Genomic DNA, 15,291 nt, shown 5'->3' with positions numbered 1-15,291 from the left:
GAAAGAGCACTTCAGCGATACACCACTAAAACCACCTGATCTTCAACTGGTTACATACACAAAGAAAATAATTCCTGTGTTAGGCTGAACATCACCCTTTTAGGCAACACTGTTCTACCCCCATGTGCTGCTCTTACTGCTTCTGTGTTGTCTACAAACACATCACCTGCTTCTTGCATCCCTGCTGCCCGGATATTGTCTGTGTGCATAAAGTGAAACAACTCTGAAAAACAACTCTCATGCCTCCAAACGAGGCAAGATTTTCTTGTAAAACAAAGGGGGGCCTGGCAAAAAACATTTGGGAACCACTGCTGTAGACAAACACCAGGGTCCTCTCTGACGATGGCCGCCGCCCTCACATCTTATATACACACACAGACACAAAGATGTTCCACAACTCTTATATGTTGCCTCGCCTCACAGGCCTATACCTTCCCTTCAAGGAGAGACATTTACGACTGTTTTTCACTAAGCTGTTGCCTCCCTTCTTACACAGATGAGCAGGAGAGCCCCACTCTATCTATCTAACCCCCCCCACACGCCTGAATGTCTCTGACTTACTGCAGCAGCCGCTGTGTGTGTGTGTCTGTGTAGAACACATTTGATAGAGCATAAGACACGTTTGTGGAGCTAACCTAAGTGACAAAGTGATACAACTGTTACTAAAGTGATATGGTTAAAATATGTGATCAATACATAAAATAAAGAAATTTCCACCACATGACACAGAGAAACCTGTGTTTGCTTCCTGAAAACTGTCTGCAACAAAACAAACATGTTCAACTGTTGAAAAAGAAGCTCTTGCTGGTGTGTGTGCTGTAGAGAAAAGGAAAACATATTTGTGAGGCTGATGTTTCACTCTGCAGACAGACCACCAAGCTCTGACAACGCTGCTGAGCACCAAAGGGATTCATAGGGCGAGAATGAGTATCACCCGCTGGTCTGCTGTTATTTACCGCCCAGATTCTCTGAGTCATATAGCTGACTGTCTATCTCGTCTGCTTCTGCCTGTTTCTTCCCATCACACTTCAGATGCAGATCTTGAAATGGTAGCTCAAATTTCTGCTGCCACGTCATCACCTCCAGTTGCTGATTTTCACTCTGCCTCTTCGACTTGACCTTAACTGTTTGCTTTGCGCTCACAAATACAAAGTGTTTTGTCTGCATCACTTGCATCTTACTACAAAACCCATAATGAACTCTCAACTCTAAGTAATTATGTTCACAGATGCTCAAGACTCACTGCACCATGTTCAGTGAGACCTAAACTGATCGCACTAGAAAGTGAAAGTCACCAAAGGATTGTGAACACAAAGCAAAGATTAAGAGACCTCTACTGGTGGCATTGACTAACTACTACTCCAAATGACCTCAGCTTATTCAACTCCTCTCGTCTGTCTTTAGTTGTCACGGCAACCCAGAGAACATTGTAACAGATAATGGTGCACAGTTTAACTCTGAATTGTTCACCTCATTCCTCCATAATACAGGCATCTCTCACAGCAGAACATCTGTCTACAACCCAGCTGCAAATGGAGCAATTGAACAGTTTCATCGTGACCTCTGCACCTGCATCAGGACAGCAATCCAGCCGTCACAGCCATGGAAGGAGACTGTGATGGACTGACTTCAAGTTTACTGTATAACACTGAATGCGACCACTTCCCTCTCCCTATGAACACCTTCATGGCAGAAAGATGGGTAATAAACTGCACATACTCCCTTTGCCTTCTACTGTAAGAAATATCAGCTGAAGAGGCAACATTACACTGATGCTAAGCGTCATGAATGGAAGCCTTCTTTTCTACCAGTAGAGTGAGGATGAGGAAACCACATCATTCTGTTAAAGGACCCCAGATTTACTCCTCCTGACCTGGTAGTTAACTTAAGTTTTTGAGTTGAATAAATGAAGCAAGTATGTGTGACAACAACCCACACTGTCTCTGTACATTTTCGATAAACAACAACACCCTTCAATAACAGACAGTCTTCACCCTGATGAGAAAACACTGAATCTCAGAGTGACTGATGTCTGTAAAACTCTGAGGAGAGTGAGTGTATGAAAGGCAGCAGGACAACATTCAAGGACGAGCACTCAGAGAGTGTGCTGAGCAGCTAGCACACGTCCTTACAGACATTTTTAACACCTCGCTGGAGCAGACTGTTGTTCCATCATGTTTCAAATCTGTCACCATCACATGTTTTGATGACACCTGCCCTTTGCATTAACTCCCTTAATAATAATGAAGTCCTTGTAGAGTCCCTTCCATATCAGTCTTTGTACTGGCCAAACCGCTCCACAGAGCGATGTCCTCTGTTCGTTACCTGAGCTTTACAAGGACAGTTACGTATGAATGCTGTTTGTTGGTTGATCATCCCCCAGGAACTGGTGAGAAAACAGACACCTTCCCCAGGTATTAGCACCCCCATGTGTATCAGGCTGCTGGTCTTCCTCACTGACAAAACTCACTCAGGCTACGTCCACACTAATGCTGTTTTGTTTGAAAAAGCATCTTTTTCTCCCCGTTTTGGCCTCCCATCCACACTGACACAGCGGGGACAATGGCGTTGTCCCCAAGGAAAAACGCAGCATTTTGAAAACCCTCTCAAAACCTTCCTCCATCATCTCCACTTTATTCCCCCCCACCACCATTCTTCTGAGCGATGCTTTCACTGACCTTTGATTCCAGTGTAGGAAATGTTTGCATCAGCCTCTGAATGATTTCATCCAGCTCCGTCTCAGATTTGGACATCTGTCAGAAAGAAAGACAGACAGATGTTGATGTTTCAGCACTTTGTTGATAAAGTGACAAAATTGTTGAAGCTTCACACTGTGAGCAACATGTTTAAACACAGAAAAACTAAAATCACTTCATTTCTTAGACATTTTATTTAAATATGACTACTGCTGATTGCTGCTACTCTGTTCCAGCTTATGACCTTCAACCACACAAGTCTCATATACTCTAAAGTCTGAAAGCACATTTATTTTTGTTACTGTCTGTTTAAGGTTTGTAGAATAATAATAAACTTAAACAAAATCACAGCTTTAACAAGGATCCTGTATCTTTAATGAAATGAACCTGAGCAATATTCTCACTCTTGTCTTTGTCTCTTCACACACAGTTACAATTATACTTTTCACAAAGAGAGTTGAATCAGCAAAATCACAATGTTTATAACTGAAAGACAAACCTCTGGATTTTTGTTCTCCAGATGATTCTTCAGGTCCTCTGCTGCTTCTTTCACCTGCTTGAGCTGATTGATGATTTCAGTATTCTTCTCTAACTGCAGCTGAAATGTTACATGAAGAAAGAACAGAAGGAAAAAAAGTTCATGCTTCAGACACAATAATGAAACACAACCAGAATCACATTAAAGCTGTATGATGTAAATATAAGGGAGCTGGTGCAGCATGATGTTAACAACATTAAGTGTTGTGGGATGATGTCAACAATCTTGCAGTGGTAGGATTTCAAAGTTGTGTTTGGTTAATGACACACAAACTGCTGCTGGACAAAACTGCAGGAATATAAGTGCACAGGTCTGTGATCATTGGGAGGATGACAGCATCACATATGTCCATGTTTACCTCTGTCTGCTGAGAGATGCTTTCACTGACCTGTGATTCCAGTGTAAGAAATGTCTGCATCCGCTTCTGAATGAATTCAGCCTTCTCTAACTTAGAGTTGATCGTCTGTCAGAAAGAAAGACAGACAGATGTTGTTGTTTCTGCAGCGCTTTGTTGATAAAAGTGCCAAAATTACTGAAGCTTCACACTGTGAGCAACATGTTTCCAACAATTGTGTCCCCTTACACAGTCTGATTGGTGTGTTTTTTATTGATACAGACTAGGGCTGGGACGACGTGTCGACGTAATCGATTATGTTGACACGTAAAATACGTCACTGTAAAAAATGTGCGTCGATGTATCGTCACTTTCAAAACAGACATGGCGCAGCGAGTAGCAGCAACATGAGTGAGGCAGCCGCAGTCGACCTAAATCACTCCACCCGAACACGCAGTTCTACAGTATGGGGATATTTTAACAGAAAAAGAAGTGATTCAGTCATTTGCTGGCTGTATCTACCACATCAACACCATCTGAAAGGCTTTTTTCAGTTGCTGGAAACATTGTCACCAAAAACAGGGCAAGCCTGACTGCTGAGCATGTAGAAATGCTAACATTTCTCCACACCAATGCATAACTACTTCATGTGATGAACGTGATTGAACACACAGAAATAGGAGAGAAGGCAGCAAAATGGATATTTTGTTAACAAAGAGCACTTTTTTTGCAGAGAGCAAAGTGAATGTTAAGTTTTATTTGTTCAAAGACGCCATTGCTGCTGTTTATATTTTATTAATTTTTTGCTATGATTTCCTTTATTCATATTTGTTTTGCACAACATTTTATTTTTTGTTAAAAACAGAAGACTGTACTACAATTTTATTGTGGATTTTGTTTTTATTAAATCTCCAATCCATAACTACTTCATGTAATTAACATGATTGATGACTGAACTCACACACACACAGAGAAACGTGAGAAACGGCAACAAAATGGATTTTGTTTTGTGAATGAAGAGCACTTTTTTGCAGAAAGCAAAGTGAATGTTACATTTTGTTTAAAGACACCATTGCTGCTGTTTATTTTAAATGTTGTGTTAACTTTTCCTTAATTTTATATGTGTTTTTACATTCCATTTCTTGTTAAATGCTATCTGTAATATAAGATTGTACTACTACTACAACTTCATTTTGCAATTTTCTATTAAAAGGTGTTCAAATGAAGAAATGTGTGTTTTTCATTGAGATACATAAATTAGTAAATGTGAAATTGCTGTACAAGTCAAATAATGGGGAAATAATCGATAATCGAATCAAATCAAAATAGAATCGGACTGAAAAATTAATCGTTAGATTCATCGATTAGGAAAATAATCGTTTTGTCCAGCCCTAATACAGACTGTACAGAGTAAAATATAAATAAAGTAAATTATTTTAAATATAGTCACAAACACAAGAAAGCTATCCATCCATTCTCAGGGTACACCCTGGATAAGCTGCCAGTCTGCGCAGGGCTAACGCATAGACACAGACAACCATTGGCACCCACACTGTGGGAGGAAGCCGGAGTACCCAGAGAGAACCCACACAATCATGGTGGTTAGCACTGTTGCCGCACACCAAGAAGGTCCTCAGTTCAATTCCACCATCAGGCCTTTCTGTGTGGAGTTTGCATGTTCTCCCCCATGTTTGCGTGGATTCTCTCTCCAGGTACTCTGGCTTCTTCCCAGGTTAATTAGTAAATTGCCCATAGGTGAGTGTGAATGGTTGTCTGTGTCTATGTGTTAGCCTTGTGACAGACTGGCAACCTGTCCAGGGTGTACCCTGCCTCTCGTCCTATGACAGCTGGGATAGGCTCCAGCGCCCCCTGTAACCCTGGGAAGGATAAGCAGAAGAGATTGGATGGATGATACAATGATTACACATGAAAACTAAAGTCACAATACATTACAATACAGTTTTATTTATATAGCACATTTAAAAACCCGAAGGCACACCACAGTGCTTCACAGTAATATTGTCATGGACGAGGTTCCGGGGACTCGGGGTCCGTGAACAGAGTGGACCTTTATTATTATTATTATTATTATTATTGGATGTATGTTTGCTGCACTGTGCTCTTGTGTTCCATGCTGGCGTGTGTACGTGGGTGTGTCTGCGGGTGTGGCTGGAGGATGAAGGACAGCCACCTGTAGGCCTGATGGGTGTGGCCCTGCCAGCTGCTGGTCACGCCTAGGTTCCCACACACCTGCTTCTGATCAGGCTCGTCGGGGGAGCTACTTAACAGAGCGATGGAGCTGATGATGATCAACCATGTCAAAGGCTGAAGACAGATCCAATAAAACTAAAACGGCAGGATGACCAGAGTCAGCAAATACAAGAAGATCATTATAGACTCTTAGCAGGGCCGTTTCAGTGCTATGGTGTGGCTTAAAGCCAGACTGGTATTTGTCAGTAATATTATTTGCAACTAAGTAAGCCTGTATTTGGAGAAAGACAGCTTTCTCCAAAATTTTTGATAAAAAAGGGAAGTTTTGAGATTGGCCTATAATTTGCAGGGTCTTTCTGATCGAAATTACTTTTTTTTTTTTTCAGAATAGGGTGCACTACCGCATGTTTAAAAGCAGTCGGGACACAGCCCACTAACAATGATAAATTCATTAAAAATAAGATGTAAGACCCAGTTTCCTCAAAACCTTCCTTAATAAAACTGGAAGGAAGGATATCATGCACAGCATTTCAGTTTCTTAATTTTTCAATTATTCCCTTATGAGTGGGGAGTAATAGCAGCTCAAAGTGAGAAAAGGTGGACAAGCATCCTAAAACCGGAACAGAATTCAGCACAAGTGAGTGAGAGTGTGAAGCCTTCAGTAATAAAACTTTTCCAGTAAAAGGATTAAGAAATTGCTCACAGAGAGCCTTGGAGGCCGAGCTCGAAGAGTCCGGGATTTATCACTGAATTAAAAATTTTGAATAACATTCGAGGGTTGTGGCTATTAGTCTCAATAATATCTGATAGGAAAGCTGCTTTAGCTGCCTTTACGGAGTTCTGGTATTCCTACGTAGAATGTCATAGGATATCTGAAGCTTGTCTTTTTTCCACCTCCTTTCAGATTGACGGCAGACACGACATAAGGCTCGTATAGTGTCATTTAGCCATGGTTGATGAGAAGTTCTGGGACGTTTCATCTTTATAGGGGCCACAGTATCCAAGATGGAACAACAGGTGGATAACAGATAACATAGCGTTTCCAAAATCATCAACCAAAGGTGGTGTGAAACAGTTAGTATCCGTACAATCTGGATCAAAAAAGGCAGAGTTTAAAAAGGCTGTAATGAAGTCAGCCACAGTCTCAGAGGTAATGATACGTACAGGGCGATGACAGCCTTTAGAATTTAATTCAATAGCACGTAGCTCAACATCAAACATGACCAAAAAATTTTATTTCTTCAGCATTTTATTTGAATATAGTTACTGAAGATTTGCACTACTCTGCTCCAGCTTATGACCTGGAACCACCAAACAAATAAACAAAAATAATAGCAGACTCGTTACTGTCAGTTTAAGGTTTGTAGAATAATGATGAAGTTAAACATAGCCACAGCTTTTAAAGGATCCTGTATCTTTAATGAAATGAACATGTGCAATATTCTCACTATTGTCTTTGTCTCTTCACACACAGTTTATCACATCAAACGTAACAATAAGAAGAAGCTGTAAATCTCACTTCCACTTAGTGCTATTTGATCTTTAATATAATAGACATTTGTTGTGAAATAAACAAAATAATATCTAAAGTTTCCTTCATAACTCTTTACAATACAGAGATAAACAGAGCTGGGTCAGTAAATTCTGAATGTTTATAATGGAAAGACAAACCTCACGATTTTTGTCCTCCAGCTTCGTCTTCAGGTCATCTGCTGTTTCTTTCTCCTGCTGGAGCTGATTGATGATTTCAGTATTCATGTAAAATGTTACATGAAGAAAGAGCAGAAGGAAGAAATGTTCATATTTCAGACACAAAAAAAACAACCGGAGTGAAATTAAAGCTTGTTCATGTTTATGTTTAACAGACAATAATGATAACACAACCAGAGTCACATTAAAGCTGTAAATAAAAGCTGTATTATGTAAATATAACAGAATGATATATAAAAACGAATACATGAACAAGTATTTGTAAATAAATTCAGACCCTGGAGAGGTCACCGGTCTATCGCAGGGCTAACACTGTATGAAAGCCTCTGAGATTTTATGTTCCTAAAATATTGTTACGAGTGAGGTTATAGGAAATGACATATGCATAAGTTTGATGTGCTGCGCTGCTGCTCCAGAGGGAGAGAAAGTACTTCCGGGTCAGTTTTTTGTTATTACCTCATCGTGTAAGCTGTGTTCCTGTTTGCAATTCTTCACGGTGATGCTCCGAGTGTTAAGTTAATGTCTGAACGTAAGTTATCTTTAATATGTTTAGTTGCAAACTCAAGTTTTGCCGTGGCTTTGACTTTCTACCGAGTCATAGCAGCGCAATTTCACGTGGTGATTAAAGGCTTGTGCCGCCAACTGCTGCCATAGTGTAGTAATTTCATTCAGCCACACGATGGCGCCTTTAATGATGGTTATAGCCGGTGAATGTCTATGTTTGTAGTATGACATCAGCACTGTGTTTAATCTGAGTTCTCTGTATGTTTGAACCAAGTAATTTAATATTTACATAATTTGAGTTTATATATATATATATATATATATATATATATATATATATATATATCATGGACATATGCATAGATGGATGTGTAACTTTATCTTACTTTATATTTCGAGTTTATATTAGTTGAACCACTGTTGCTGTAATATATTTGGTCTAACAGTAACTTATTATTTACTACAGACTATTGGCAACACTGAGCTTTGAGGTGACAATAAACCAGCTGACTGTGACAGTTCAGCAAAGTGGAATCCTCTTGTCCTCTTTCCTGTGTTCTGCCCGACACACCCTCTTGTTAGCTGCTGAACCTAAACGAAGCCCTGACCTATTACCCCTCAATAAAGACAGAGACAGACAACTATCACATCTATGGGCAATTTAGAATCATCTGTTAACCTAACACCACTAACATGTCTTTGGACTGTGGTGAGAATCTGGAGAGAACCCGTGCAGACACGGGGAGAACATGCAAATCCAGTCAAGATGGGGGATTTGAACCCAAGACCTGCTTGCTTCTTGGAAATGGTGTTAACCACCATGCCACAGTGCCATGTGTAGGCAACTGCCTTAGATAACTGACTGTCTGGACTAGTCATTAAACAGCACTGGTTGAACAAAATCCTGCTCCTCACATACAAGGTCTTAAATAATCAGGCCCCATCTTATCTTAACGACCTTGTAGTACCATATCACCCTATTAGAGCACTTCGCTCTCGCTCTGCAGGCCTACTTGTTGTTCCTAGAGTATTTAAAAGTAGAATGGGAGGGAGAGCCTTCAGTTTTCAGGCCCCTCTTCTGTGGAACCAGCTTCCAGTTTGGATTCGGGAGACAGACACTATCTCTACTTTTAAGATTAGGCTTAAAACTTTCCTTTTTGCTAAAGCATATAGTTAGGGCTGGACCAGGTGACCCTGAATCCTCCCTTAGTTATGCTGCAATAGACGTAGGCTGCCGGGGGATTCCCATGATGCATTGAGTTTTTCCTTTCCAGTCACCTTTCTCTTTTTTTTTTTTTTTTTTTTTTTTTTTCTTGCCTGTCCCATTTGGTTCTTTAGCCGTCAGAATTGTTGTCTGAAGACCAACAAGGATACCCAATGGATTTATTTTGCCAAATGGATCATCATGGCATTGCCGTATTGGTCCATTTGATCGACCTTTGTTTTTATTATTTATTTTATTTTATTTTCAGTTGTTACAGACAGGACAGACATGAGTGAGGGATAGGAAAGGGAGAAAGAAAGAGGAAGGAAAAGAAAAACAGAAGGGGAGAGGGACACTGAGAAAGGGGGGAAAAAAAAATATCTCCGGGATCACCTGTTGAGAGAAAAAGAATAGAAAACAAGCAAAAAAAACCAAAACAAAGCAACATACTATACACAACACCATCGCATTAATCTAGCTAAGTGTAAACAGCAGTAAATACTAAATATTGAATGTTGTTGTGCAGCACGCAGGACAGACAGCGCACAATGTGCTTTGAAGTAGCAGCCAAGAAAGGTGTGATTTAAGTCTACGAACAGTGAACACCCGTGTGCACACCTGTGTGGATCGGCGCGCTTGTATTCAAATGGTTTCCCCATGTAATGGTCTGCAAGAGGATGTAGAGAGCCATAGCCCTGTCCCCCAGGGCATGAAGCAGGCATGGAGGAGATCCAGGCCCCAGACATCCAGAGGCCCCAGAGTGCAAGAGCCCAAGGAGGACCACCGGAGGGGCATCCGTGCCACCTTCATGGGAAGGGCTGAGGATCCCCAGACGAGGGGTCACCCAGTAGCCACCGGGCAGAAGCTAGAGGGGGCTGCACCGGCGTGCCTGCCGGCTCTGCCGGCAGCCAGCTGTGCCAGAGTGAACCGAGCCGCAGGCACAGAGGCCGGAGGCCCGAGGGCCCCCATGAGCCCCGGAAGAGGCCTGACTGAGCAGCAGGCGCCAGGCCCGACAAGTAGCCACCGGGAGTGAGCTGGCACATGACCTGAGCGCCCAGCCCCGGACACCAAGAACCAACAATGCACCGACCCCTGAGGGCATCAGTCACCGGCAGGGAGTGTGGTGAGGGGAGATAGTCCTCCACACTTGGAGAGCCTGGGAGTTCCCAGAGAGGTGGAGTCTAAGACCCGACCTGACATATAGACACAGACAAACAGGCACACACAGACACAGACATGCATTCCCACCCTCATGCACACATATACAAATACTCAGCACTCACCCAACGTAGGAATAAACGTAAATGGACATGTACACACAATCACACTCCCCAAACATACTCTATACCCCGGGTCCAGGTATCCTCGCCCCCAGAGAGGGAAACGGCACCCAGACCCAAGAGATGTTACCCTTCCCTCTGGGGTGGAGGCAAGCAGACCGCCCCAGGCTCCGCAGCAGCAGGGAGGCCAATCAGACAGCCAGCATCTCTTCCCAGCCCCCCCGCCCCGATGGCTAGTAGAGAACGGGGGTGTGTTAAGACCCCATACCTCCCTCCTCCCGCTCAAGTGTAGTGTTGCTGCGTGTTGCTCTAAAGTGTATTTAAAACAAGGGAGAGCATAGTGCTGCTGCCAGAGAGCAGCAGGTGTTAGCACGGCCCCTCCCGAGAACCCTCAATGTCTACATGGATTTAAAATTGAGAGGTGGGCACCGGCGCCAGAGGTAGGTTTGAATACACAGACCGTCTACTGGACGCTGTTAACGTGCCCACCCTCAAGGCCCTATGTATATATATATATATATATATGTCTGTGTTATGAGAGTGTAAGTAATGTGGATGTCTAAGTTGTGAGATAAAATTGAGGCACAGGTGGCCAGAAGAGGACAGAGGGGGGGGGGGGAATGTCTCCCCTGCACCCTGGTGACACACCCGCACCCCAAGGCCCTACTTGTGTGGGTGGGTGTGGTGGAGCGGGAAGAGGGAGGTAGCCGGGGATGGGGAGGAAAAGAAGGGAGGGGAGGGTGTCCCTCCCTAGGGCCAGCTCCCCCGCTGACCCCAGTAGGCACCCCCGTCCTCTGGTATCCACCAAGGCAAGGGAGCCCAGGCCCATCCAGACCGGGGCCTACGGCAGCAGCACCGCCAAGCCCCACAGGACCCGAGGCAGCCCACCCTACCCCACCGCCGAGGAAACTGTACCCACCCCAACATTCAATCATCTCCCAGACCCAGGTTAAGTTTATTCTCCACCTCTCCTATGTCTCTCCCCCACCTGCAGAGTGGACTCCTGCAAGGATGGAACAACCTCCCTGCCAGTTGAAGAGCCCCCCAGTTAGGCCGATGCACAAGAGGCCCCCTGCGCCAGGGCTCAGCCCCCGTGCACCCACCCGCCCACAACCTCGGCGACACACTGAAGAGGACCGAAGCCCCCAAGGCCCAGCCAGAGCCCCAGCACGGAGGCGAAGCACCTCCGAACCCCAAACCCCCACGCCCGCCCCGGATCCACTCAGGGGCAACCAGGCCACCAGGCCAGTAACCTACGTCCGCCAGCACAGACCATCCTCCAGCCCCGCTGCACGCGGCCACGAGGAGAACAACCTCTGAGAGCGACCAGAGCCACTAACCAGGTTATGAACACAACCCCCGGGTTAAGCCCTCAGGGATAACGTCTCTAGGGGTCCTCCAGGTGCCCTGAGCCCATCCCAACCTCCACATCAACCACAATAGCCAATGCGGGACCAAACCACGACCCCCTACCCCCGCTAGGTGATGAAGCCAATCAAAGGAGCCCAGAGGGATTGATCTAATGTGGTGGCAGAGGCTATATCGAGACTAATGTGATCTATTAGATAGTTTCTATATTGGCTAGAATTAAGATTATTTTTATTTTTCCAGTTCATGAGGACCGTTTTCTTGGCGATGCATAGGGCAGTAAAAACCATGTGGACTGTATTAGTTTCTGTAGTGACATCATCCAAATTTCCCAACAAGCATACTAAAGGGGAGGTTGGAATTTTACATTTCAGACACTTTGATAAGTCTTCACATATCTCGTGCCAAAACTTCTGCACTGGTGGACAGAACCAAAGAGCGTGGATGTAATTGTCTGGTGTATTGCCTTGACAGTGTGAGCAGTTGTTGGCGGATGTAAAGCCCATCTTGAATATTCGATGACCTGTATAGTGCACTCTATGTAGTATTTTGTATTGTATTAATTGCAGATTGGGATTTTTAATCAATTTAAAGGTTTTTAAGCAAATCTGAGACCAGACGTTTTGGTCTAAGCTGACTGATAAATCTGCTTCCCACTTTGCAATAGGAAGGGATATTGATTCATCTATTTTAGAAAGTGTTCTGTATATTTTAGATAATAATTTGGGGGATTTAAGAGTAAGAAATTGAACCACACTTGGTGGTGTTTGTAATTCAACTTGACTGAGGTTAAATTTCTTTTTTACTATGGATTTAATTTGTTGATATTCTAAAAATCTTTTCTTGTTGATCCCATATTGTGTAACTAGTCTGTCAAATGGAATAGATTCTGTTCCCTCTAATATATGTTCTAAGTATTTAATTCCTTTACAACTCCATTCTGGGAAATTAATCATATTATTGTTTTGTAATATGTCAGGGTTATTCCAGATAGGTGTACGTTTGCATGGGATTAATGAAGACTCCGTTATTTTTAGAAACTCCCCCCATGCTGTCAGAGAAAAGCTGATGTTGATGCTTTTAAAGCATTCATGTCTTTTGATGTTTGAACTAATAAATGGTAGGTCTGAAATCTCTAGATCATTGCATAGTGCCTGTTCAACATCTAGCCAGGGCTCATCTAAGAGGGTACATTTTAACCATTCTGAGATGAACTGAAGCCTGTTGGCTAAGAAGTATTGGTGAAAATTAGGCAGATCTAATCCTCCTCTATCCTTGGTTCTTTGTAGCGTTTTTAAGCTGATACGCGGAGGTTTATCTTTCCAAAGGAATTTAGAAATATGTGAATCCAGAGATCTGAACCAATCTTGTGGTGGTTTGTTAGGGATCATTAAAAATAAGTAATTTATTTTTGGCAAGATCATCATTTTTATAGTGGCGACCCTTCCCATGAGTGATATGGGTAGAGATTTCCATCTAGTCAGATCGCCTTCTACTTTCTTTAGAAGTGGGATGTGGTTTAATTTAATTAAGTCTGAAAGCTTAGGAGAAACATTAATACCTAAATATTTAATATTTCCAGATTGTAGTGGGGCAGAAGAAGAATTATGGAAGGAGCAGTTAATAGGAAGAACTGTAGATTTTGGCCAGTTAATTGAATAATCTGAAACTCTTGAAAACCAGTTTATTAGAGTAATTACCTCAGAGAGGTTGATTTGTGAGTTTTGCAGAAAAAGCAACACATCATCCGCATAGAGACTGATTTTATGTTCTACGTTCTTACATTTTATGCCCTTAATTGTTGTAGCCTGTCTAAATGCTGCTGCTAGAGGTTCGATAAAAATTGCAAAAAGTGAAGGGGAGAGTGGGCATCCCTGTCTGGTGCCCCTCAGGAGACAAAAGCTGGAGGATGTCTGGTCATTTGTTCTGATATGAGCTGTTGGGGAATTGTATAATATTCTTATCCAATTTATGAAAGAGTTTCCAAAACCAAATTTGTGTAAAGTTGCAAATAAAAATTTCCAGTTAACTCTGTCAAATGCTTTTTCTGCATCTAGAGATAATATTATGGTTTCAATGTTTTTATTGTATGAGTAGTCTATTAAATTAAGTAATCTACGAGTGTTTGTTGAGGAGTGCCGACCTTTTATGAAACCAGTTTGGTCAGGATGAATTAAGAGGGGGGTTATTTTCTCTAATCTCTTTGAGAGAGCTTTGCAGATTATTGTAAGGTCTACATTTATAAGGGATATTGGACGTCACCTTTCTCACTCACTATGTATTAATAGACTTCTCTGCATTGAATCATATCTGTTATTAATCTCTGTCTCTCTTCCACAGCATGTCTTTTATCCTGTCTTCCTTCTCTCACCCCAACCGGTCGCAGCAGATGGCCGCCCCTCCCTGAGCCTGGTTCTGCTGGAGGTTTCTTCCTGTTAAAAGGGAGTTTTTCCTTCCCACTGTCGCCAAAGTGTTTGCTCATAGGGGGTCATATGATTGTTGGGTTTTTCTCTGTATCTATGAAGCGCCTTGAGGCGACTTTTGTTGTGATTTGGCGCTATATAAATAAAATTGAATTGAATTGAATTGAATTGAATTGAATTGAATTGAACAGTCTCAGCAGTGTCTGCGCTTTGCATTTTGGATGAGGGGAGCACAACTTTCTCCTCCAGCATCTCCACTTTCTACTGAGGCAGCATCAAAGTGTGCTGAGAAGCTCTGTCTCCATCTGGTTTGACAGCTTCAAGGCCTAAGAGAGGAAATCACTGCAGAGAAGATCACCAGGACTTCTCCTCCATCCATCCAGGATGTTGAGCACAGATGCTGTCTCAGCAGAGTCCATAACATCATCAGAGACTCCGCCCACTCCCATCATGCACTGTTCTACCTGCTGCCCTCTGGAAAGAGGTTTAGCAGCATCAGGACCAGGACAGCCAGATGTTACAATAGTTTCATTCTCCAACCATCAGCACACCAACCACCCACCCTGACTGCCTCCCCCCTCCCCTCTGTCCCCCATGACTGTATATTTACAGCAGTGTCATTTCATGGCTGAACGAGGATTGTACACTTTTCTGCTGCTTTTGTTGATGTTCAATATATTTAAGATCCTGCGCAGCTTTTCCTTATTAATTTCCTTACTAATAAACTAAAATATTTCTTCTTTTTTATTCTTACATGGATCTTTCTTGCATTTTATACCTTTAGACATTAATTTTATTTATTTATTTTTATATTTGATGATGAGTAAATGCACTGGAATCTCATTCTTATGTGCATTAACTGTTCCGAATGACAATAAACTGGCGATGCCATTTAATTCTATTCTATAATCATGAATACTAAATGAAAAAAGGAAGATGACACATTTCTGCAAGCCAGTCCTTTCTTTGAATTTCAACGTGGATTATAAATTTGTTTAATATATAGAAACGGTTCCTTTTTTA

The 15,291-nt window shown here is 42.5% G+C and overlaps 1 protein-coding gene across 1 annotated transcript in view; it reads right to left on the bottom strand.

The window, feature by feature from the left end:
- The window catches only part of LOC118455851 (uncharacterized), a 50,897-nt gene that overhangs the window by 31,223 nt on the left and 4,383 nt on the right, over positions 1–15,291 (bottom strand). The window contains exons 7-9 of the mRNA XM_087838188.1: positions 3,623–3,697; positions 3,196–3,294; positions 2,679–2,753 (exon numbers count right to left, since the gene is read on the bottom strand). Coding sequence (XP_087694314.1) covers positions 2,679–2,753; positions 3,196–3,294; positions 3,623–3,697 — 249 coding nt within the window. The remainder of the gene's footprint in view (positions 1–2,678; positions 2,754–3,195; positions 3,295–3,622; positions 3,698–15,291) is intronic.

This window comes from Neolamprologus brichardi, chromosome 3, assembly GCF_056152115.1.
Source record: "Neolamprologus brichardi isolate AB-2024 chromosome 3, ASM5615211v1, whole genome shotgun sequence".
Taxonomy (NCBI): Eukaryota; Metazoa; Chordata; class Actinopteri; order Cichliformes; family Cichlidae; genus Neolamprologus; species Neolamprologus brichardi.
This window is presented reverse-complemented; position numbering and strand designations above follow the sequence as displayed.